We start from the raw sequence: 26,315 nt of genomic DNA, 5'->3' as shown, positions 1-26,315 counted from the left end.
AATTAACTGGGTTGGAAGAGACCTCTGAGATCATTAAGTCCAACCCTTGGTCCAACCCCACTGTGATTAATAGATCATGGCACTCAGTGCCACATCCAGCCTCATCTTAAAAACCTCCAGGGATGGTGAATCCACCACCCCTCTGGGCAGGCCATTCCAATGCCTGATCACTCTCTCTGGAAAGAACTTCTTTCTAATATCCAACCTAAACCTCCCCTGGCAAAGCTTAAGCCCCATGCCCTCTTGTCCCGTTGCTGATAGTCTGGGAGAAGAGACCAACCCCCACCTGGCTACAACCTCCTCTCAGATAGTCTGTAGAGAGTGATGAGGTCACCACTGAGTCTCCTCTTCTCCAGACTAAACAACCCCAGCTCCCTCAGCCTCTCCTCATAGGACTCGTGCTCAAGTCCCTTCACCAGCCTCGTTGCTCTTCTCTGGACCCGCTCCAGCACCTCAATGTCCTTCCTGAACTGAGGGGCCCAGAGCTGAACACAATACTCAAGGTGTGGCCTCACCAACGCAGAGTACAGGAGAAGGATCACTGCCCTGCTCCTGCTGGCCACACTGTTCTTGATGCAGGCCAGGATGCCACTGGCCTTCTTGGCCACCTGGGCACACTGCTGGCTCATGTTTAGGTTCCTGTCAATCAGCACCCCCAGATACCTTTCTGCCTGGATGCTCTCCAGCCACTCTGTGCCCAGACTGTAGCGCTGCATGGGGTTCTTGAGGCCTAGCTTCTCTCTCTAAAAGTGAATTATTACTTGAGGCTTTGCCATGTGACATCAAATTTCTGTCCTTCATGGATTTTCATTCCAGTAACTGAACCTGCCCTGCATAGTTTTCCTGTACAAAGTCAGAGCAGTAGAACTGAGATCAGAGCTCCCATGTCCTGACGCAGAACTTTTGCAGGAAAACCCCTCTCTTACCATGCAAGGTTGCCAGGAACTGAAACAAAATGTGCTTTTGTGAGTAAAGTCAGCTAAGACAACTTTATGCTAAAGTACAAGTTAAATTTGACACGAGAGACTCTGCCAAGCTCACATTTTCCTTTCTGGCTGAAAATTTTGCACTTAGAAGTGCAAAATGCACTATGCTTTATGATTAAGCATGAATTTCAAAAATAGTCAAGAAGGTTTCTTGCGGTATTATAGCCTATTGAACTTAAACTGCTTGATTTCAACTCAAAATCAAGGTGAAAATGTTTAACAAAAAACTACAAAGAAAACTTGAAATAAAATAAGCAAGAACCACTTTTTCATGTTTCTGAATTTTGTCTGACATAGCTTACATCAAGAAATCATGCCAAAATCCTGTGAAGCACTATTATTTACTCTCCTTCACAGCAGACTATAAAGGTTTTGCCCAGAGCCTTGCTTAGGTACAACTGATTAAAATCTAGTTCAAAAGAACCATGCCACCCAGCCAGATATGAAGAGGTTTGTTATTCTAAGACTTAGAAATAGACTGGTTTTGATGCCAGAAGTGAGTCTATCCAAGCTGTTGTTAAATAAATGAGTCTGTCTAAACTGAGATTTACCTCATATCTGCCCCTAAAGGCAATAAGAGTTGGAGTTTTTTTATATTTACTTAACAATATAATTAGTTATAACATGTTTTCGTTTCATTATTCAGTGACTAATGGGACTGTTTTGTGCATATGCGATAACTGGTCCCTTTAAATCACCAGAAACAACTGCACAGTACAGTATGCATTTTGCTGTATTAATTCTGTGCTTACATATTGAAGAAAATGCTTTCTGCATCACAATATTTCAAAAAAAAACCCCTGAAGTGTATTTCTTTTTTTTTTTAAAGAACCACCTTTCTGATTAGCAATAAAGCTTGGAGTGTGCTTTCTAACATGGAACATGTTAAAAATTTCTCCTCCCACTGCAACACATCCCAGTCCTGGGAATATCCAAGAGCAATCCTCTCTCAGTTATTATTTGGTGAAATTATTTAATTACCTAACAATGTTATTTTGTCCCTCCTGAGATTGGTATTGAGGGAATTTAGACAGAACTACTCAGCTGACTCCTGGTGATTAATATGTTCTCTATTACAAGGAAAGATATCTAACAAAAACCATAATTCTAATTCAATCCTATATAAAATCCCACAATTACTATTATCTCCAAAGAAAAACAGGAACTTTAAGGCACGAGGGTTATTCTGGCACTGCAAAGTCTTCTCACGACTGAAGAAAAAGATTTCTCAGGCCCTGGCAACATTGACAAAGGACCTTTCAGGAAGCATGGAAAGAGTTAAGAGGCAGCTGGAGCTCTCTGCTGGTGACTATTCGAATGCCTGCAAGCTACAGTCTGCAAGGTACAGCAGAGACATTATCAGATTAAGGGAAGGCAAACAAACCAAACAAACCATTCTTCAGGCCCGGCCTCTTCTTCCTGTGATGTCATGCTACAAATTGCCTGAGCGCTCTGCTCTCCTCCCAGAAGGAGTTGGTGAGAGCTGCCGAGGGCTGTGGGCTGCAGGAACAAACACGCTCTGGAATTCGGTTTCTGCCCTGGCAAGCAGCTCCCTTCTGCTTCTGCTTCCTGCCCCATGGGGCCAGCCAGCGAGCCGAAAAACTTGTTGTACAGAAAGAAGGCTGAGGGAGAAATGCAAGTGCCCACACTTTGTGGCACCCAGGAGATCGCTTCGTAAAGCACATGCTCCCAGGACATTTGGATGGACAAGGCTTTGCCATCACGATCTGCAGCCAGGAGTAAGGCAGAAAGCCCTACAATGGTTTCATTGAATCGAGGTGGGAAATGGAACTAAGCAAGCTTTGAAGGGATCTCATCTGCCACAGACAATGTCTTTTCTGACTTTTGCCAACTGGCTATGTGATTACAAATAGCACTCAGAAGAAAAGTGTGACCTTCTGGTGATTTCTGCTGGAGATGTACTCCCCTGCTACAGAGCTCGCCTTTCTTCCCTGAAGATTCACAGCACAACAAATTTGCCAAAGCACACCATTCAAAATACATCTGATCTGCGAGTTCTTCTGGAATTTCAAAAGAGTTGCAATAAAAATACCAGAGAAACCTCCAAATCACAGGAATTTTAAACATACCATTATAATGGTAAGCTCTAATTGTTCCACTGAGGACTCCTTTAAATATACTTTGTATGGGTGTATCTTTAGCATGGTGTTTGTTCTCGGCCTCATAGCAAACTGTGTGGCGATCTACATTTTCACTTGCACCTTAAAAGTGCAAAATGAAACTACAACTTACATGCTTAATTTAGCCATATCGGATCTGCTTTTCGTGTTTACATTACCCTTCAGGATTTATTACTTTGTAACCAGAAACTGGCCATTTGGAGACATTCTTTGCAAGATTTCTGTCACCCTTTTTTATACAAATATGTATGGGAGCATTTTATTTCTGACTTGCATAAGTGTAGATCGCTTTTTAGCTATCGTACACCCCTTCCGATCTAAGACCCTCCGAACCAAGAGGAATGCAAAAATTGTCTGTGTCGCAGTGTGGATAATTGTGTTAGCAGGCAGCACACCAGCAAGCTTTTTCCAGTCTACAAACTGCCATAACAATTCTGCACAAAGGACATGCTTTGAAAACTTTTCAGAGGACACGTGGAAAACCTACCTATCCCGGATTGTTATCTTCATTGAAACAGTTGGGTTTTTTATTCCACTCATCTTGAATGTTACCTGCTCCACTATGGTCCTACGGACTTTGAATAAGCCGCTTACATTAAGCCGGAATAAACTAAGCAAGAAAAAGGTACTCAAGATGATTTTTGTCCATTTAGTGATATTCTGCTTCTGCTTTGTGCCTTATAATGTTACCTTAATACTTTACTCCCTTATGAGAACACAGACCTGGATTAATTGCTCAGTGGTAACTGCAGTCAGGACTATGTACCCCATCACTCTGTGTATCGCCGTTTCAAACTGCTGTTTTGACCCTATAGTCTACTACTTCACATCAGATACAATCCAAAATTCGATAAAAAAGAACCGGTCCACAAGAACACGGGACATCAGATTCTCCGAAAGGCCAGTTTCAGAAAACTTCATTCAACACAGCCTTCAGACCATAAAAATGAAAATATTTGACAGTGACTCTACAATATAAACTATATTAAAAGACTACTGGGACTAAACTGGAATTAGAAGCCTGCACATTTCTTCAGCTGTGGACATATGTTCTCATATGTAAATGTAATGCTTCCTTCACATCTGAAAAGTTTATTACAAGACTGTAAAAGCATTAAGCGTAATAGCACACTGAAAAAGTATTTTAAGAATTTATGTCAAAGGTCTGTTCTGACAGACTGGGTTTGGATTAGGTTAACCAAAGTCCAAAGACTTCTGGTCAAGTCAAACACAAATAAAAAATAGATTGTTTTTCTTTCCTGAAGTTAAAACAATTGTTCATTTTTAATAATGATATCAGTTTCCAAGCTACTGAGGATGGGGGTGAAGCTACCTACTTTATGCTATAGGATCCAGTTACTCAGGAAAATTGCCCCATATTGTCATATCACTTCAGCTACTGTGCCTGCTCCAAAGTTTCCTCTTCTCTCTCTCTCTCTCTCTCTCTCTCTCTGTCCCTCTTACTCCTCCCCCTCCTTTTTCCCCTGCACCTTTCTTCTTAGGGAGCGTTATGCTCATAGGAGGCTTCAATCCATGGTTTATAAGAACTTTGTTTCTCCTAGGTTTATCTGATTAAAATATATGCTATCTCCACAAGTCTGGCCCCCATGAAGTAATTAAGTCTTCTGGTAGTTTGGAGGATTTGGAAATGGCTTAGACAGACTGGTTTTTCTTCTCACCTCTGTCTCAGATGCCTGTGTAATTAAAACAAAGTAATTTCTGATGACTGAAGACTGAGCTTCAGGTACAGCAACACTGTATTTCTTTCATGAGTTCTCCAACACAACATGACTTTTGAGGAAAATAACATCCTCCAAATAAGTTGATTCGATTCAAACTAGTAATTTCTTAGAAAAACATGACTTTTGCCAACTAGAAATGATAATGTGCATAAACTCAGATATTTCTTCCAGGAAATTATTCAGTGTCCCCTACAGAATTTCAAGACACTGATTTTGAGTGCAACTTCCTCTCAATTTTCATGTCCTAGAAATAATTTTAACATGAGTATTTGAAATTTCAAATGCTATTTTCTTTCAAACTTTAAAAAGTAGTAAAAATCAGTACTTGTGGCTACATGCTGGCAAAATTAACCAAGACATTTTGAGAAGTCAATGCTATGTAAAAGGAGGAATCTACATATATTACTGTTACAAACAAGAATACATAGACAAAAGTGCTTTGAAACATCCTGCTATATCTGTTTCTCAGCTATTAGAACACTGTGTAAATTTTCCTTAAAATTAATTTAACATCACTGTAAAATAAAATAAAATTTAAAAGGTAAAAGAAAGTGTTGTTTTTTCCTCCCCAAAAACAACGGAGTCAAGAATAAGAACTGAGTTTAAATGAATTTGCACTTTAGGACAGTCAGCTGCAACACGAATACAGCACTGAGGCATTTTTACTTCAGGGTTGTATACAGAAGCATGAATCAATGTTGGAGAAAATGCATATTGAGCTGTCAGAGAATATCCTACGTTATCTGGCTGAGTTTACTTTCCTTTGCAAAGCTTTTGTTAATTCTTAACAACTCAACTGTGCACTGCCTCCTTCCTACTTCTGGGAAACTGAGTTACTGAAAGGCTGCTAGAAAGTAATGTTGATTGAATTTTAAATTTAACAGCATTTTCAATCTTTATCCGTACAACTTACACAAGGAAAAGTCAAATAGTATGAGCTTAAGCTACAAACATATCACAGATAAAAACATCTGCATAATATCTGAAAATAAGCATCCACCTTCATTGGGAATCCTAAAATCTTCTAAGATTTACATCTGACTTCAGAAAAATGCATGAAACCCCCAGCATAGAGTAGAAATCCTGTACATTTTCCATATGCCACTGACAAATCCAAAGTTCAAAATCAGATATGCATCTCTAACATCTCAGTGAATCCCTCTCTAAAGAGTCTGTTTAATACTAGGTTCCTTTTTAAAGACTGTGAGACAAAAACCCTTAATTACAAGCTGGGCTATGTTTCTAGACTACTACTCTCACTGAGCTTGTCAAAGCTGTTACTCAGTTGAGTGACAACTTGTTCAGCAACACCTCTGCACTACAGCAGTGAGCACCCTGGAGCCTCACCCTGGTAAAGAGAAGCTACTCAGTCTGAGATTACACAACTGCGGGGCCAGGGGGGAAGGAGGGAAATAAAGAAAAAAAAAATCACTGACTTACAAGCAGATAAAGTCACATGCATGAGTACTCCCCTTTAAACCAGACTTCCTTGGTGTATTATCTGGAGTAGACTGGAGAAGCACAAACAGGAGGTCTTTCTGGTTTGCACTCACTAACCAGGGCAGAAGCTTCTGCTTTTTGCAACAGCACAGCGCCACACAATACAGCAGCTTTCCAACCAGTTAATAGCTCGATGTCCCAAAACCATTTGAGGAAAGTTTGTATTTTTTATAATTAAGCTTACTTCACTGTTCCACAGAGGTGTGTGGGGGACAACCAAATACTCTAACAAAAAAACAACACAGTCAAAAACCTATCATCTGTAATTTTGAGAATCAGACCATTACTTGAAAAATTCCTGATCTGACTGATTTAGAAGAGGAGTGAACTTGTACCTCCCACAACAAGCTGTTATAAAGCCAAGGTACCAGCTATTCAGGACTGGATGAGGTTTTCTCCACCTTTTCTGGTTCTGCAACAAGATTATCCTGAAGACTTGTGGATGGAGCAATGTTTTCAGTGGTACACTCCTGAACACATGCACTCACTCCCTCTGCTCCTGCCTTTGATACCAGCTCCTGTGTCTCTCTGGCAAGGTCTTACGCAAAATTTAAATTTAAAATCTAGATGAGGAGTTATGCTCCTAATTCATGTCGAGAGATCTCAAATAAAAAAGGTTTATATTATCAGAGCTCCTGAGGATCTGAATGTGTTGCAACCAGTACTTCCTGAAAGTGAATTATTTTAACTCATATGCCCACACAGGGGGCATTAGGAGTCCAGTCTTAGGATCAAAACTTAAAAAAATGTTCTTTGAAGTCTGGTTTCTTTATCTACAGAGTGCAGAAAATGCACACTTACTATAAAAATAAAAGCAGAGGAATTTAGTTGATTCCAAGGATGTTTTTGATCTAAATCAAGGCAGGCAGACATTGATAACTAGGAAATTACCAGCAGTTTCAAAAGACAAGGAAAAAGAAACAAACTTATGATTACCGCCTCAGATTTACCTCAACATATCATTGCTTCAAAAATCAAAAGATGTCCCATTGTATCCTTTCTATACTCAGCTTGAAATTTTAATTTCTGGCTTTTCCAGGAACAGAATGCAAGTAGGGTTCCCCCCTTGGTATACATGTCTTGGATATTTAAAGAAATACCAATACCAAGTCAAACACATTTTCATACTTTTTATCCAAAAGTGTGCAAAAAACCCCACAGAAGATACTTCAGACAGATAAGGAATTCTTAACTGGAATCAACCTCCAAGCTTTCATTTCTTAAGGAGGTAACCTCAGACACAGAAATGCAAAGATTGAGAAAGACCTTTTGAGACCAGGTAGAAGATAAGAATGGCTGTACTGGATCAGACTCCAGACATTCAGCTAATCTACAATCCTGCCTCCAACAGCAGCCAAGGCTGGATGCCTGGGGAAGAAGATAACACCAGGAGAGGCACACAAGACTTTCTCAAGTGCTGTCCCACTTCACCGGTCATATCTCAGGACTTTTGGGGTCAGATGTATTTGTGTGTTCAGCAACATTAAAAATTTCTCTTCTGTGAGCTTCTCCTGTCTTCCTTCAAATGTGTGTAAAGTTTTTAACATTCACAGTAGTAAAAGTTCACATTGCATATGTGTGGAGGGGGAATAAAACACTTTTTTGTTTCAAATCCACTAGTTTCATTACTGCCCCCTCACTTCTTTTGAAAGAGGCAGGGAGCACTAGATTGTCATTCAGTCTTTCCATACCACTTTTGATTGGTTGGTCTTCCGTCATCTCTCTCAAATGAGATAGTGATTTGCACTTGTAATTTCAAGCAGCATCTTCACCAAAGATGAGACTTTCAGAAATACATGAAGAACTCAGCTAAAATTACAGAGAACCCCATGAGGTTTACCTTGAGACTAGTAGTTTGAAATTCCCACCCAAGCACAGCATCCTCTAGCCTTATTTATTCTTTCAAGTTACTTTCTAGTAGTTTTATCAATGAAGAGCAATTTGTTCATACTTTTCCAGCAGTAAATGTAATATTATAAGGTTCTTGCACCTAGGCAGACCTGTAAATCCTGACAAGTTCCCTTTTTTGCCAGACTATTATAATTTAGACTTCTGAGTTTCTGGCATTTGAGTACCATTGACAAAATGAAAGAGGATACATTTCAAAAGCTAAAGCAAAATGTAAATCAGAATTATTTTAAATCTAGATTTAAATGTCTGGGCTGCATGGGTTATCCAACTACCAGAATGTCGAAAATATTGTATAAACACAACTGCCACTGCATTAGTACGTTTACATAATGTACTCAATAGAACTCATTTAAGATTAATGTAGATTCAGAAAGCCAAGCTTGCACAGTCTAATACTTCTGCAAGAAGTTGGATGGAGAAGTTTGTTCTAGTTGTCTAATTCTGCTTTGACACTGAAGCCTTTTGCATTTATTGCCTCCCTCCCATCCAGTTCCTGTTATACAGCTGTTCACAAAGTAAGCCCAGTTTTTCCCGTAAGAAAACTGAACTTACCACAAAATTCAACCAAACAAAAAGTACTCTTCACACATCTTCTGGACTTTATAAAACCTACCACTTTGTTAGAAAACTAAAAATTCCAGAGCTGAGAATTTAGATTTTAAATAACTCTTTTTTTCTATTTAAGAAACAGTCTCCCACTCTAGTTCTAGCAAAACTAAAAGCTGTCCTACACTAAGAATGGGTAACTTCTCTACAGTTTAAACGTGACAATCAAACCACAAGCAATAACAAAGGAAGTCCTACAGCAAGTTCTTATCCTTTTATGATGAGATAAAAAGAATATTTTTCCACATACACAGCTTTAAGATTTGCCCTAACTCTACCTTTTTTGAATCAGTGAGTTCCTCCCATAAATAACAAAATTCATAAATACCAATGCTAGCAACAGGAGGCACCCAAAATTAATGGCATTATCCTGGAAATAATATTAAGTCTATTTTAAATGAAAACAACTGTGCCTATCTTAAGTCCTCTGCTTTTCAGCTGAATTCTGCAAATACTGCTGCTTTATAAAAGGAAGTCAGTTGGACATATCAGTTGCAAGTCTTTACTCTTCTGTAAAATCATGCAACATTATTAGATTTAATAATTTTTGGAAGTTTATCCTGGCAAGCACTTTTTTAAAGCAATTGTTTAAGTAATAAAAACTGAAGACATTCCTGGTCACTAAGGAGTGATAGTGGATTACAAAAAATTTACCATTCATTGCAGCATCAAGAGTTACACTTGACTAAAGTTGAAACTACCTATAAAAGAACTTTGATGCTCTTATAAAGTAATGAAAAAAGTACCCACGACATTGCAGATATTTCTTAATGGAGACATTTGTTAAGTATATAGCAAAGCATGGGAAAAAATGAGAATACAGATAGTGAAGCAAGTACCAAAATATTTGTATTTTCAGCCCTAAGAAAAAACATGTTTCGTTAATGGAATCAAATCTGAAAACTGCTGGTCTACTTGTTTGCTTGAATGTTTTCACACTTTTTAGGTGTGAAACAAAGTTTACCACATATAGTGCATGCTCACATTGTATTTCACATGCTCCCACAGGTGGTAAAATCAGCACCTTCTGCTGTCCAGATAAGATCTGTGAGTTCCTCCAAGCTGCTGGAAGGTGCAAGAGGCACAGATGGAGCATGCCAAGCACAGACTCTGGTCTGGGCAATCTAACTCACCGAAAGGAAAGAACAGGGTGCTGACAGCCCAAGTGCTTACCCAAGCTAAGTTTAGACTAGGCAGAGTCTAATTGTATGAACCTCAAGTCTCTGCTCAGGAGTTCAGGAGAACACCTGGTACACAGGTCCAGAGATTAGCAGATCTCCATACTCAGCTGTACCACAGGCACTTATCAGCCTGTGCCTAACCAATTCTGACATGCAATTCCAACCCAAATGAAAAGCTTCAATAAAACCCTGAGGGATTACCTTTCTGGAGGATGGTGAACACTACGCCTACTCAACAGCTGTGAATAGGGGGATCCACAGCCCTGACAAGGAGGTTTTATTACAGGAAAGTTACTGTAAGACACATACTCAAGTGATACAAACATGTAACTGAAATACTATGTACTCATACTGTATAAAAGCAGGCACAAAGGAACTTTTTCAGCCTACGAAAACAACAAATCAAGCCAAATCCAACGCATTTACGCATAGTAACTCGAAGTGCAAGAAGCAGAGAGACAAAACCTCCCTTCCAATAGCATATAATTTGACAGTTTGAATTTGACATGATACTGTTATCCCCTTAAGAGCTTGAAAATTGAGCATATAGCTGGGAAAAAACCCAAACTTTCACATTAGAATGTTTTTTTGGAACCTACTTAGCTTCTTAACAGAAGCTAATTTTATCTTCCATAGAAAGGTTGGCAAGGAAATGGCTCAAATGACACAGCAATAAGGATAGAAAGAGCAATAAAAACTTATGACAGTTATTCAGGATTGTGGCTCAGATAAAATAAACAAACCCCCCCAAAAAAAACACAAAAACCCAAGCAAAACAAAACTTCGTTCTATTCGTTTCACCAGTTTTGTTTCACTACAGAGATTTATAAAACTACAAAGTTGGAGAGCATAATCCCACACAAGGAAGAAGTAGCAGCAATATGACCGCAGATTTTAAACCAAGCACGGTTTATTTTTGTATTTAAGAAGGTAGACACATCAAATTTGCCACAATCCAGCAAAATTTTACAAAAATGAAAGGACTGCAAATATACTTCTCTGAATTCTAATATATTCTTCCCTCATGGGCAACCTTGAAATGTTCCTACAAAGTATTTACAATGCAGATATCACAATGTTGCAGGATGAAATGCTGAAGTTTTATCTACCCAGAAACATAGCAGGACTAAAATGACTATGGTATGACCACATTGGACAATATAAAAAAACGACCAACTCGGAAAACAAGTATTCCCAGAAAACTATTTCACTATTTCTTGTTAAAGTGTTACTCATAATCAGGGCAACCTTAAGATAAAAAATAGTCTATCATGTTAACACAGACTTATTTCTGTGACTAACTCTGTACTTGGGACTGGTGTAGAGACAGGTAAGATATCTTTCTACTGCACCACCAAGAGCTGGCAGCTTCCACTGAGCACAGCCTATCAACCCCAGTTCCCTGTTACAGCTGTAAATCTATAACCAGAGAGATCCTAACACAGACTCTGCTTCTGTACTTACACTTGTAACTATACATGACCTCTGTGTGAACAGCAAACACAACAGTGACTATAGGCAAGATATACAGCACAAGTAGCCACCTAAAGCAAAGCTAGGCATAATTACACAACTGCCTTGCTAATGTCCCCTTCATGTTGAAAGGAAGGGGGAAATGCAGTTATGACAACTAGAATTAAGCATGTGACTCACTTCTACTAACCTTAACAGGCAAACATTATAGATCTAGTTTAGGTTTGTCATTGAGACAGATGCTCTCTACAGTTAGGGAAAATGAATAATCCCACTGTAAAATATCTGTTTAAAATAAACAGAATTAATTGCTTTCTGGAAGTGCAGCTCCGTCTCAAGCACAGAGGAAGCCTAAATATCTAAGCTATTGAAGTAGGACTCATATTCCCTTAAATAAGAGAAACTCTAAAGCAGTAAATGAAGTAGGGAAAAACTTAAGTTTTTAATCAAAAAAGGCATCTAAATTTCACAGAATGAAAACTCCACATAGTTGCTGTGTCTTAGGTAATCTCTTTGGTCATGTTCGTACTTGAGTCAAAAGAGCACCTTAAGGGTTGGGTTGATTTGGTATACCTGCAGCAGATAAGCCCACTAACACTGTGCTAATGTAACCAATCTCTTACAGTCCTGGAGAGTGTTGTGTACACTTAGTGTCTACTGAGAAGTGAACACGCTGTCAACAGAGACAAAAGCAGGAAACACAGGACTCAGTTTTAAGTGTTCTGGTTTCTCTTCCACTAAACTAGAGGATTTGCTCAGATGGTAACACCCAAGCATGAATAACAGCTTGAGTCATCTTCACGATAAACAGGAGTGGCAGGGAAGATTTTCAAAGTGATGGTACAGACAGTGAAGGCTATAGTTCGTTACTCTTCCTGGTTTTTCAATTTGCCTTCAGCTGTTCAGGTAGATAAAAGTTTCAAGCCTCAAAAGTACAGCATGATTTCTATAAAAGGAAACATTTCAGGAGTACTAGAAAGGCATGAGAGAAACACTCTTACATATTTAAGTATTTGTTAAAGAGTATGTATATATATATACGCTCAAAATAAAAACCCATATAAACATAAATATATATATTTATATTACACTACTTAGTATATTCACAAATACCCAAAACCCAATCATCTTCTTCAGACTTCTAAGAATGTGCCTTATATGTTAAAGGTAAAATCATAGAAGGTTTTCCAGCCACAGCTGTGGTAACTGAAATGTCATAACCTTAAAAAAAAATTCAAAAAGCACATGCAGCAGAACCAGTATGCTCCTTTAGCACTATCACGCAGAGCAGCAGTGGTGGTAGTGACCTCCCTCTCATCCCACATGCTTCTGAAACACATTCATGATGTAAGCAGAAATATATTTAGTATGTATGTACAGACAGAAAACCTCAAATATGTTCTCAGTTCCTTTTTGAAGGTTAAAGCTGCACTCTTCTAATGTAACTTTGTTGATAGAAGCATGGTGAGCACATGAAAAGCCATCATTTGGTGGCCCTTAGCATGTTTCATCCCTTGCAAAAAAAACCCTAGAAAATATTATAAATCATCATCCCTTGCAACTTCCAAGCTCAGACAAGACACTAAGTGCCTAAAATCCAGAAGACCACTGGAACTGAGTGATGTCTGCAAGGGCAATCTGCTGTCTGCAATTCCTGAGGTGCCTGCCTTTACATCAGTGAAGCTCCCTAATTAGTTTGCACCCTGACAACGAGCGTGCTTGCAAATGTTGTCATTCTGGATATGCCGAGCACTCTTTTTGTGCTTAAGGCTGTCCCTCACTCACAAATCAGGTATTTCTATATCTGAGGAAAGGCAAAATTTAGTAGGCACAAAAGGAACAGACTAGCTTTTCCCAGAGAAGACAGCTGCTGTGCAGAAACACGTACGAGTCCTGGAGCCTAGAGGAAAGACAGTGCAGGAACCTGTGACTCATTTGCCAGCACTGCAGTCACTCCTGTGGTTGAACCCATGGCTACATCTATGGTTGGTAGCACAACGAGCCACAGCATGTCCTAGGGCCTCAAGGGCAAGTGGCAAAGCACAGCTTGCACCCACATGTACCACCACTAAACGTTCTCCACTGCTAATCCATACCAGCAGCTGAAAAAAGTCTCTGAGTTGCATTATGCCCCAAATCTTGCCTAGGCATTGTCCAGAGGAGAGCTGACAAATGCCAAAACAGGCCAGGGAACCCAATACCAACAAACTGCTGATGACACGGTAATCACTAATGTGGGGCAATACTCAAGCCCAAACTACTGTGTCTTTAAAGTCAGTAGCACTGACTTTAAAGAGACTTACTAGACTTAGCCCCAAAGACCCAGTCTTTGCCACCTGACCTTACTTGGCTGCCTCTCAACAAGATTTTAGACTCATTATTTTAACACAACAGTAAACGATTTATTCAATAACCTAATGTATAAACCATTGACAGTATGACCATTCCTATTTCTTCCTATTTTAAAAGGAATTATGTAAGATGTTGAAATCAAAGAGGTCTTCAAAGTGCATGTAGACATCTATCTCTACAAGACCTGTAGGACTTGAGAAAAACCTTATAGAAATCACTACTGAAAAGGATACACACCACTAACTCCCCTTCTGAGATACTCAATTCCTCCTAACAAGTTGCACAGAAACCTAACTTGAAATTGGTGCACTGCATCCAGGGAAACAGGCACGAAGCACTCGAGTACACTGAGCTCCACAATAACTGTGTCCTTGTACAACCAAAGACTAGGAAGCTGACTGTGCTATACTAAAGTACTAAGGAGTACTTGCTGACCTGTAATTGCTCACAGCTTTACCCTGACCTGGATTTGTTTAACACTTTTTACACAAATCTTAAACATACCCACTTAATATTTTTCTCCTTACTGCATGATCAAAGTCAGTCCTGTTATTCCAGCTCAGTGAGTTTGTCATATTAATGCAATAATGTATTCTTTAGGAATACAAGGTTTTCATCAGGAAGGCATTTCTGCCACAATGAGCTGCATCATTTAAAATTGACAGAAGTCTTTGGTGTGGGATGAGGTATAAACATTACCTACATAGTTAACAAATACTTATGCAAACATTGAGTTATATTAAATCAAATATACGTGATAAAACAGTACTGTAGATTTCATGGCAAATGTTGAACTGAAAGCAGAAATCACAAAGAAGCAGATAATAAAGGAGAAGCATTATGGAGCATAGGTTAGGCAATGCTACATGGAAGAAGTTATAAATAAAGCAAAGCACACTTGTCTACCGCTGATCATACTTCAACCATTAAGAGAAGTAACTTCATAGAGCCATCTTCATCTTGCATCAGTCAGTAAAACTCTAAAACACACTACAACTCTAAATTGCAACGTATGCCAATACTGGTGTTCGTCCTTCCTTTGAAAAATACGAACACTAATTAGGACAGACCAATACAGCCAAGGAAGGCTACAGTATGAACAGCTGCAGTGCAGTGCACTGACTTAGTTCAACAACTGTTTGTTACTCACACAAAAACAAACATCAAAACCGCAGTTGAAGATAGCAGACCAAATCAGGCTGCGAGTGAAATGCCTTTTGCCCGCCACAGTGAACCTTTTTGTTCTGTTCTGGGCTGTTGTGGGGTTGCAGAAGGTGGTGCAGCTGACCTCATCCCTGTTAAAAGCAAAAGCTACCACATAATCTTTTAAAACTGCAGTCCTATGTGGAATACCCCTTGACTCCTAGTGCTCCTGCAGATGATTTAACAAGTTAACAACAGAACACTCTACCAACTGTATAGTCTAATAAGAAAAGTGTGGAGTGCTTCCTTCTCTAACCCCCCTTACCGTGTTGGCATAAATTACCTTATCTTTAGACAAGGCTGCAGTTTTCCTGCAACTCCAATGCAGAAGAACAAGACCCTTTCACTACCCCAGTACCAGGAAGGTGAACCCTGTCAGAGCAGAATGGCTTTGCACATCTTGTGTTGGGCCCTCCAAAAGCTGGCTTGCAGAGAAAGTATTCTGTAGCATAGCCCAAATTATTTAAGTATCCCAAATGAGATGATTTAGAATATGTGTATGCTCCACACTCTCCACTTACTGTGCATGTGAAAGGGCATTTGCGGGAAGAACATTCTCTAAGCAGCAGCATGAAAAATGTAGTACCTTGCTTGTTCCTCCCACTCAGAGCTTGTGAGCAGAATGGAAGCTGAGAGACAGGGAAATACAGCTAGATTGCTTTGCAGATACAGATAACAAAGATCATAGGTGTTTACTTTCTTGAAGGACACAGCAAAAAAACCAAAAAAACCCACCAAACCCAAACTTAAGTTACACTGAAACAAATGCATTTCAGATATATAGACATATCACTCAAAACAGACTGAAAACTGATAGACTTTGTGTTTGATTTGCTTGCACTGAAAACCTGCTCTTCCTTGTTTATTCCTAACACAGTGCAGCAAACAGTGACACTTCGGTCAAAGATGTGACACTGCAGTTGACAGGGATTTCTCTAAGGGAAATTCAGGTATTCTGGAATTTATTCACACAATGTTCGTTTGAGATATTCAAAACAATTACTTTTTTGGCCGGCCGCAAGAGAGATCAATTTGACAGAATTATGGAAAAGGCTGAGCATGAACTTCCAGGTTGGCAGGTAATGAGCTATGCCTTTCACGGGGAACACATTTCAACTATGGCAGTGTTTAAATCATATTTATATAAATACGATAAAAATGAAGCAAAGGCTATCGTCATCTTTGAGTCTAAAGTAATTTCATTTCCCTATATTTAAAGTTATGAAATCAAAATAGTGCCTACTGTGAGCACAAATGTTCTACAGTAAAGAAAGACTACTGTACAGTAGATTTCTATTTTGCAGCTAAAAGTTATGCAGCATTATTAACATATTCTTAACTGATCTCCACATAATGTGCCTCTGGAAGCATCAAAACCTCACTGGTAAATACATGAGTAGATAAATGGGGCTTCTCCTTTCAGGGTTCAATAAAAATTTAAGGAAAAGAAAGTACTTTACATGTGATTTTGTAAGTATGTATTTGCTGCTTTTTAAAATCAAGAATTATTGAGAAGAACCTCCAGCTGTTTTCCATTCTTTATTTTGTCTGGCCATGCCTTTCTTTTTTCTTTCTTTTTTTTTTGTTTTTTAGTTAAAAGAAAGCATGACCTAGAAAAGTTTCATTTCCTTCCTAAAGCACAAACGACTAAGTCAGCTAGCTATGCAAAAGCAATAAACATATTCATAATGACTAGCTAAGGAGTAATATATTATCTTCAGATACCAGTAAGAAATCTCACACTGATTTGATACAGCTTTCAAAGATAGCTAAAGGTCAGATCACTTAAGACTTTTCTTCAGGGAAATTATGCAAGACATTTTTCCTCACAAAAGCTCTGTGACAAGTAAAACTACAATAAATTCAAGCTCTTCTGTATTAAAATGCTCAGTCCTTTCAAATCTCCTATTGAAGTCCTGCTTCCTAAAGCAGTCAGGAGAATGAGGAAAGACTGGATAAAACCAGACCTGATTCTCCAAAAAGCAGACAAGCTTTGTAATGAAATGCACTACCTGGGAGGGGTGGGGGAGGCAAGAACTAAACAAAAACGCATGCTAAACAAGTAGGGGAATCAGAGTTGCATTATGTAAATACTTGTAAATAAATATTTTTCAATAGTTTCTATTCTTATTTATCAAGCCAATTTTTTTTTTTTTTTGCATAAGCTTTACTCATTCCATGCTTTTGTTCTTCATTTTAGCACTTAAAAAATACGTTCTCTAACCACATGAGCAAACTTGAACCTTTGCGAGATTCCATCTTCCTCAGACTATCAGGTACTTTGTTTAAAATTAACCCAAAGCAATCAGTTATGGTGAGACATTCTTTGTAAGTAAGAAGGCATCTGACTTTTCTCTCCTCCTTTATCAAGTGTTTGGAGGTTAAGATGTATTTACTGATCTGAACTACACTTCTCTAATTTCCTACTCATTCTTGAGGGAACTGTTAATTAAACAGACACTTGTAAACCTTGTATACCATTAGATGGAAACAATATCCAGGTAAAGAACTGCAAAAGAATACAATAATTCCTTTGTTCACTAGCTGAGCCTTTCCAGGACATCTCAACAGCCTCCTAAGTCAACCACAGCAACATTTTCTCCTGTTTCTAATACATTAAGTGTTTCCAGACAAAATCAGCCAATATTTAGATGTGAGGAAGGGGTGGATTTTCCACACTAGAGGACTCAGAGCTCTCCATTTCTATGTGGGGCCTCAGCTCCTTTGCTGCAGTGATGTAGAGACTCAGCAAGACATTTTAGCATAAATAATGTTTCACTACTACTGCTCTCCTGAGCCACCACTAAACACTCTGCTGTTCACAATTCACAGCCCTTTCCTCATGGGTAGGCAGAGAAGGCAATGGAGGCCAGCACTGAATCTTGAGGTGCCTGTCCTGGCTGCCACAGCTGCCCTCAGCTTTTGAGGAAAACCCGCCATGGTCTCCAGTGCTAAGCCTCCAACAATAGGAGACTCTGTCCTGAGCTTGGGGAGACCCAGATGAGACATGACATGTAGGTCAATGAAGCAGCAGGGCCCTTGGGTGCATGTCTTGCACATTCCTTTTTATCCCCTCCACTAGGCTCCACTCAACATATTTTGCTGTTTCTAGGTGATCACTGTAGGTCCCTTCCAACTGAACTATTCCATGCTACTAACACTCAAATCAGCTATATAAGCCACCCCAAAACAGTATCAAATACATGCCCCTAAAAGCTCAGGAAGAGAGATTCAATACATTAAAACACATTCAAGCACAGCACTGCAAGTTTTTTAAAATACTGTCTGCCTCTTAAAATACTGTCTCGTTCTCCGTTTCTGCAGCTCTGACAAAAAGAATTCAAGGGCTTTCAGGCCATCTTCTTCAAAAAATAGCAAAAACCACTAAGAAATTTACACAGCAATGCAGAGGCAATGTGCATTTCCCAAGACATCAAACATACAAAAATGTTACAGGGGAAAAATTTACACTCTGGTACAGCAGCTGTAGCACTGCATTGGAAACCCTGGGGTGCATACAGTGTTGTGGTGATGAGCATGGAGCTGGATACACAAGTCTTGGCTTCCCCAGTGAAAAGGTCAGCAAGGAAAATCAAGTAGCAGGGGCTGGTAGGCACAAGGTGGCCCACTAGATTCACTCTGAATCAAGGCAATTACCTCCATACTACCCTGAGGTCAGCATGCTTCTCCTGGGCTAGATGGGGCTCTCACTGCTCAGGCCAACAACAATCCTTGAATCTGGGAGTATAAACCCAGTGCCTGGTAAAGTATCACCCACACTAGAAAACTGTTAACTTTACACTCTCAAGTCATACACAAACCAAACACAGATTACCCTGAAAAGAAAACTCACTTCATGATTAAACTATTCCATTAGCTACGACATACCATATTTTTTAAACTCTACAGAACTAAAAGATATGGGATGGGTTCTTAAATGGTTCTGTTATGTCTCTCTGGTCAAAATTACCAGTCTCTATATTGTCATGTTTTGTGGCATAAATAGCATATTTCTGATTTATAAGTGACAAATAATAAGAAGAACAGTATTTGATTTACTGAAATCCAGTCAAAAAAACCCCAGCCCTCCAGCATTTTATAGTAACAGCATCCAAAAATACCAAAGTGACTGAAGCACAGAAGACAACATATTTTAAGCACTATTAACAAACATATCAGATGCCCAGAACTAAGGTCCTTTTGCCAAGTAGGAACAGCAACTAGATAAAAATTATCTTTCATATATAAAAGCATAGAAATTATTGCCTTGACTTTGGTACGAAAACACTGTTTAAGGTTATTTGGCCTTATAATTCATGCCAAACCAGTAAAATGAATTTGGCTTATAGTCAAATAAATCAGCAGAGTTATGTTGACTCCTTCCTCTGACTCTTTCCTCCTTTTATTCCAAAACCTGAAGACATGGCAAAACTGATCCTGTTTTGCTCTTGTAATTTATTTTTCTAGAAATAAATCTCAGCAAGACCACAACTTTAATTTTTTAGAGTTGGGTGTGATTTCTTTTTTCCAGGTAAGCGTGTTATACAAGGGCAAATACTATTTTAAAGTATTACTTACAGATTGCCAAGCAAGAGATTCCATGATTTGATGTTCACAACGTTCCAGATGCTTTATCATTTCCCGTGTTAGGCTTGGCTCTGCTCTAATAAAGCTTTCGATCACCTTGTAGAAGTCAAAAGCTTTTAAACCAAATACATTGAGAATCCATGGGAAAGACAAGTCTGTTTCAGCACTGGTACCATCACTTTGTGAAGCATTTCCTGAAGGGAAAATGGACTAAAATTATCATAAGTATTACATTCTTTCACTTTTGATTTTTTTTCCTTTTTGTATTTATTGAACCATTGCTAGTTCAGACATTTCTGTGAGTTGTTTTTTTCGGGTTTTTTTGCTCTTTATTTTATATATTAGAACAATAACAATAATTATCAATAAATAACAATGCTATTTAAGACCTTAGATTTAACTTACTGCCATATGTAGCCATGACAACCTCAACAGCACACGCCAAAAGAGATGTGTGGAAGATGTTATCATTCAGAAGTGTGCTAAAGAGAAAGGAAGTTATTAGTACTTGTCCTAAGGTTAAAATAGCACACTTCAATAACAAGTTAAGGGCAAGTACCTGAAATTCTGCACTGAGAGGCGCTCTTCCTCCTGAAATATATAAATCAGACCAAACTGGTGAATATTCTTAGTATTTCTAAATGCACAGAGTACTAAGCTACCAGCGCTAAACTTACCGACTTCAGCATAGACTCCATTACTCTGTAATAGAGACGTACTCCAAGCCTGTATCTCTGTTAGAAGAAGAAATTCAAGGGTATTACAAGAAGTTTTAACAGACTACAACAGGTAGACTCTTGTGTTTTAACAATCCAGGACATGTCCAGTTTTTGACAGAGCCACCATAAAGAAGTTATTGTCCCCAGTTCCATTTGCCAATAAGACTGGAGATGCCTCAAAGTACTAAGGCGTGTGGCTACCCCAACCACATGAAAACCTAACCAAGTGTAACAGCATAAACTGCGTCCACGTTGATTCACTGCTAACAGGATAAAAAGCAGGGCTGACAGACAGGAAGGAGACTGTCAAATACAAACTTGGTTGGATTTATTTTCCAAAATCCTTGTTCAAAACACAGCTGCCCTACTGATTTTATAAGGAAGTGAGTCACCTTTTGCAGTCTTAGGCCAAGTTACCTTAATGAATGCCAATAGATGTTTCACTAAATGCATTTTGCCCAGCAATTTTCGCATTCTTCAGTAAAAGATTTCCAACATATTTCCACCTGGTTCATATTGCTCGTTATATATTAAGAGGAATTTAAATATTATCTTTACAGTGCTTAAAAAAAATACTCATCAATTTGAAAAGAATACTGTTACTTTTTATCATTAGTGATCTGCACTGATCCCAGCCAGTAATTTAGGTCTCACATTAGGTAGTACTAACAGTGGTTCAAATGAGTAACCCTCAGTGCAAATGCTACTTACCTGTGAGCCAATTTCAGCCCATCCCTGTCCAAATGCTTCAGCAAATTTCTTTTTGAAGATGTGGTGAAGACTTTCTACTCTTTTCAGGATACTATCGTGAGGGTTCACTGTGCAATGCTAATAAAGTACATGAAGCAAAGCAGGGGAAGGAAAGGCAAAGAAAAGGACATTTTACTTAAACGTCAGTTTAATGCTTTAATCCTGCTTTACTTTGTAACATCTCTCAATCAGCTCACCAGCATAAATAAAAATGGAGTATTTAAAAGAGTAGAGTACATCATCTTCTCTCCTTTTATACCCCGTTCTTCTTATATCCAGTATGGACATAAATGAATTTTAATATTTAGCGCAGTAACAAAAATAAAAAAGCACTTATAAGGTTCCAGTACATATTAGTTAGATAGAAGTGCTTTCTAAAACAGGTAACTACATTTAAACCATCCCAATTAAAACATATTTCTTCAAAAACTGGTTATTAATAAAGGAGCTTTCAAAACATGTGAATAAGATCTATTTATAGATGTATATATGTATAGGTGTATATTTTAGTTGAGTGGTAATTCCAAGAATCTTTAAAACAAAGCTTCCTTGTAGTAACTTACGTTGAAATATGTGATGAGAGTATCTGATGGTTTATCAGGTGCTGAGTTTAAAATCATAATCAGTTGTTGAATGTTAGTCATCGCCGCTCTGGAAAAATACAATAAAATGCATACTAAGCATGAGGGTTGGCATGACAGTTTCCATAAACTGAACAGTGATACTACCAAAAAAACAAATAATAAAAAAAAAAAATATATATATATATAAAAAAAAAAAAAGGAAAAAAAATTTTACTTCTCACTCTACTTATCAAACAACCTGCTAGGGAAAACCATTGCACTGTGTTAACTATTGTGAATTCTAATAATGTTGTTTACCCAATAATCTAATTGTTTACTTATGGATTGCAATAATTTTAAGAACCAAAATAATTAGTGTACTAATTTCTCTCCTAACACCTAAGAAACAGTTTGATTCTTCTACAGTACTGTTACTTTCTGAACTTTTCATTCTGCTTTTTGGTGGAGTTGTGTGTTTGCCTGTTTTAACTTTCTGTGTCATTTAACTTCAATTTGGCTCCTATCACCACACAAATAAGTGCAAAAGGAAAAAAAAAGTGTTCAATCATTACTATTGTATCAGTGTAAAGATGCAATTTTCCTTAATCTGTTTTTAGAAGGTTTTGGTAAAATAACTTCTGTCAGAAATCTATTAATGATAAGAAACAGCATAGAGACAGTGGAAAAAAATATAATGAAAACACACACCTGATTCTCATTGTGCTTTGAACTAGTACTTACACTAATTCTTTTCTGTTACTTTCTATATAAATGACCTGATACAAATCCACTGATAAAAACTATTAGATTCTCTCCAGTCTCAGGGGGCTTTAAAGCAGATCCTAAGTGTCTAAGTTCAGAAATATGACATTGTGAGAAGAGTCAATAAGTACGGAGCTTTCAGGATATCCTATCAGGGTTCTGTTTAACTCAGGGAAAGTCAGTGATACACTATCCACTTTATGCTGGTGATCAAGTATTTGCTGCCATCTACTGACACTTCAGTGGCTTTATGAAAAACAGTTACCACAGCTCAAAATCAGTGCTGGTGAATAGGCCTTCACGTGAATTGCCTTAAATGGCAACAGTTTTGGAAAACTCAGAGCAAAGCCCAAGTGTGGATGGGGAGAATCTAAATATCTCACTAGACCTCCTCTCGAGATCAAAGTCAGTTTAGTACATTTCAAATTCTTAGCAGTGCAGAAACTTCATACCCTGGACTTTCTTTATGTCAAGAACTTCCTTCCATTTTAAGAACTTTAATTATGCATCTTTCACAGTATTAGAGGGCTTTAACTGTACTATATTTGAAAAATGTCAACATCTATCTATAATTGTTAAAAATGGGATTTGTTGTTGTCAATGACCTTCTTGTTAAATATGCTGGATGTTATAGGTGGTCTAGTTCCTGGCATTGCACATTCAGTCTGGGAACCAAAAAATAAACTGATTCCTTTGTGGCTAAAAACCTTCACTGGCAGTTAAAGATTTGAAGCATAAGACTGAAAGGGACCACAAGGCAATCAAATAAAGCCTTTCGCAGTCTGAGGCAATTAAAAGTTCTTTTATGTACTGATCAATATCTCAGCTGTGTGTCTCCTTTTATTATTTTTATGAAGGAGCTTTTCAGAACCTTGCTGCTCTTTTGGCAAGAAAACAGTTTCTGGAAATGGAATTGAGCAGATTTATAGTGGATGCAGAAGCCCTGAGCCCAATTCATTCTTCCCCAAGCAACTTCCACTGCAGAAGTATTATTAATAAAAACAAAAATTATTTTACTCATTTGAAAAAACTGAAGTAATAATAAAGGGTACAATATTTTAACTTCTCCATACCATGTTAAAATTAAAGGAATTTATACATTAAACATAGAACAAAAATTCACTGTTTGATTTCCTTAAACCTTAAGAATTACTGTCCGTGAAGATACTTCTCTCCCTACGTAGCACATGGCATTGCAGTCACACATCTGATTGGTTCTTGAGCGTCCAGGAATTTCTAAGCACAATCAGGCAAAACCACACTGATTTTATCAAAAAATTACATGGCACAAGGGAAAAATTGTGCATGCAAATCTCCTTTCCTCTGGTTAACTGAATTCAAGCTTGCAGTTTTTCTGCATCTGATTACAGATCAAATGACCGCCAATTAATACTACATTTCCAACACATCTGTCCATTTTCCCAATTGAACAAAGTATGTTGGCACTCTGAAATGTTCATATTCACAATACAGGAAAAATACCAAAAGTAAGTACTCTGAAATGCAAATCTTCCCATACAGAAAAAACAATATTAAGAAGCCAAAGATCAAAGAAGAAATGTGTGTGCATATGCGGTTTGGTATCACAAAAGGAAGCCAGAAAATAGACAGCTATGATAAAACACCTTGAAAGAAAAACTCATACCGAACAGGAGTCTGTGGAAGTATAAGACTAATTTCTTCCTCTGGACTGTTTTTCACTGGTGTCCTCTCCAACTGTGAGCTACAGAAATGGAAAACAAACTTATGCAAAACTAATGTAATTCAAAAAACAATGTTTTCTATATTGAGTTATTAATCCAAAGAGACAACTGTGGAACATATTTTTAGAAGATCTAGATGTCCAACCACTCCAGTTGGTAAAACAATGGAATTTAAATTTTCAAGTAGATTTGCTTTGAGCAGAATGTTAGCTAGACTAGATGACCTCCAAAGTTTTCTTCTTTTTCCTTTTCTAAATTCTATTTATAAACAGCTTAATTTATAGAGAGAGATTATATTACTTCCTTTTTAATTCAATTTTAAATCACAGTATTTTTCTAGTATATATTCAGGCTCACACGGTGAGCTCAATATCAAATTATGGAAATTTTGAATTGCCAAGAATTACTGGAATTTAGGTGTATAACTAAAAAAGAACTCAAACAAATAGAATCATAGAATACTTCAGGTTGGAAGGGACCTTTAAAGGTCATCTAGTTCAATCCCCTGCAACGAGCAGGGATATCTTCAACTAAATCAGGTTACTTAACCTCACCTTGAATGTTTCCAGGGATGGGGCATCCACTACCTCTCTATGCAACCTGTGCCAGTGTTTTACCACTCCCATAATAAAACACTTTTTCCTTCTATCTAGTCTAAACCTACCCTCTTTCAGTTTAAAACTATCACCTCTTGCCCTATTACAACTACTAGACTCTGCTAAAAGAAGTCTGTCCCCATCTTTATTGTAAGCCCCCTTTAGGTACTGGAATTCTGCTCTAAGGTCTCCCTGAAGCCTCCTTTTCTCCAGGTTGGAAAACCCCAACTCTCAGCCATCCTCCATATAAGGAGTGGTGCTCTAGCTCTCTGATCATTTTCAGGGCCCTCCTCTGAGCTCACCCCAGCAGCTCCAGGGAGTGTGCCTGGGCATACGCTGTTTATTCTGCTCAATCAACTGTCCCACGCAAACTACCACTTCCCAATTTGTGGGTACAGGTCAGAAGTCAAAACGGGCTCAAGACCACTTGCAGCAGGCAGCTTCCAAATGCCACTATCCATTTCCAGAAAGGAGAAATGCTGGGACAGTGAGGTCCCAAGCCATTTCATGCCAGCTGGTTCCAGGGCCATTACACTGTCTCAGCCACATCTAATCAACTAGCATGACATGGCTTCTGCCTCCTCCTTACAATCCCTCAGCTTTCAGAGTAAGAGTTAGAGCAGAGCTTCCAAATTATTTTATGATAGAGTCACAGTCAGATGTGATTTTTAAGTGATAATGTAAAGCAAGGCTGGTTATGCCAGAAATACCTTATCTGAACGACAAACCTAGAAGGTCAACAGGATACAGAGATCTCCATTTATAACACAAGGGGGCAGAAAGCAACCCAAGTTCAAATTTTCTACTGTAAAGTGAAAGCAGTAAAAGGAAATATTACCATGCAACGACATCAGGCTGTAGAGTTTCATCGTGATTCAGAAATAATCTTGCATCTATATCTTTGTTTTTGAGATAGAGCTCGTCATACTGTTTCAAGATAACTTCAACCTCAAAAAAAATTGGAAAAAAACCAAATTTGTTTTATAGGAACAAGTCCGACAATTTACTGAAAAATATAAGTTAGTCCTACCTCATAAATACAACAGCTGAAACACACCCACAGGAAAATGTTTATAAGAGAAAACAATCCAAGATCTTTTCGAAGAAATGTAGGTCTTGACAGGGTAGAAGAGCTAAAAATAGCTATAATGGGAAGCAGATCTGGAAATCTTTCCTTCCAGTAAAGAGTGGTGTCTCCAGGAGCAGGAAATATAAAATGCTTGTTCTTAGAACAGTTGTTGGACAATCAGTTTGGTCCGTTTCTGATGGTTTGGAGATGGAGGCCAATGCTCAAACTCAAATATTCTTGTTCTAAGATTTTCCCCATTTCATATTAATACCTTTGTACTGGTGTAGTTCTTAAGAGATGTGCCTATTTCTGCAAAAACACAGGCATTTCAAATCCACTTTGTTGTTCTTTAAATAACTGTTAAAAGTTTCTTAGTTGATTAGATCCCAGACTGATACGGCTTCATATTGCACAGAAAAGTTTGTTGGATTTTTTCGATGGTGTGGTTTATTGGTTTGTTGGGGTTTTGGG

The 26,315-nt window shown here is 38.2% G+C and overlaps 2 protein-coding genes and 1 long non-coding RNA gene across 3 annotated transcripts in view; 1 reads left to right on the top strand and 2 right to left on the bottom strand.

Annotated features, from left to right (window-relative positions):
• Nucleotides 1-26,315, bottom strand: part of RB1 (RB transcriptional corepressor 1) — a 72,824-nt gene that overhangs the window by 27,346 nt on the left and 19,163 nt on the right. The window contains exons 10-17 of the mRNA XM_027890812.1: nucleotides 25,614-25,723; nucleotides 24,122-24,199; nucleotides 21,715-21,802; nucleotides 21,113-21,229; nucleotides 20,360-20,416; nucleotides 20,242-20,273; nucleotides 20,088-20,164; nucleotides 19,674-19,876 (exon numbers count right to left, since the gene is read on the bottom strand). Of these exons, the coding sequence (XP_027746613.1) occupies nucleotides 19,674-19,876; nucleotides 20,088-20,164; nucleotides 20,242-20,273; nucleotides 20,360-20,416; nucleotides 21,113-21,229; nucleotides 21,715-21,802; nucleotides 24,122-24,199; nucleotides 25,614-25,723 (762 nt within the window). The remainder of the gene's footprint in view (nucleotides 1-19,673; nucleotides 19,877-20,087; nucleotides 20,165-20,241; nucleotides 20,274-20,359; nucleotides 20,417-21,112; nucleotides 21,230-21,714; nucleotides 21,803-24,121; nucleotides 24,200-25,613; nucleotides 25,724-26,315) is intronic.
• Nucleotides 610-13,467, bottom strand: LOC114060931. The gene is made up of 3 exons (XR_003572006.1): nucleotides 13,454-13,467; nucleotides 11,241-11,243; nucleotides 610-730 (listed from the first exon to the last, which is right to left on the bottom strand). It is a non-coding gene; the product is annotated as an uncharacterized LOC114060931 (long non-coding RNA).
• Nucleotides 2,393-17,757, top strand: LPAR6 (lysophosphatidic acid receptor 6). The gene is given in 3 exon segments (XM_027890817.1): nucleotides 2,393-3,960; nucleotides 3,963-4,309; nucleotides 17,747-17,757. Coding segments are annotated over 2 exon segments (1,002 nt in total). The 5' UTR covers nucleotides 2,393-3,083; the 3' UTR covers nucleotides 4,088-4,309; nucleotides 17,747-17,757.

The sequence above is a fragment of the Empidonax traillii genome, unplaced genomic scaffold (assembly GCF_003031625.1).
Source record: "Empidonax traillii isolate 1590-97213 ecotype Southwest subspecies unplaced genomic scaffold, ASM303162v1 scaffold298:size702513, whole genome shotgun sequence".
NCBI lineage: Eukaryota > Metazoa > Chordata > Aves > Passeriformes > Tyrannidae > Empidonax > Empidonax traillii.
The sequence above is the reverse complement of the archived record's forward strand: the minus strand, read 5'-3'. Positions and strand labels throughout refer to the sequence as shown.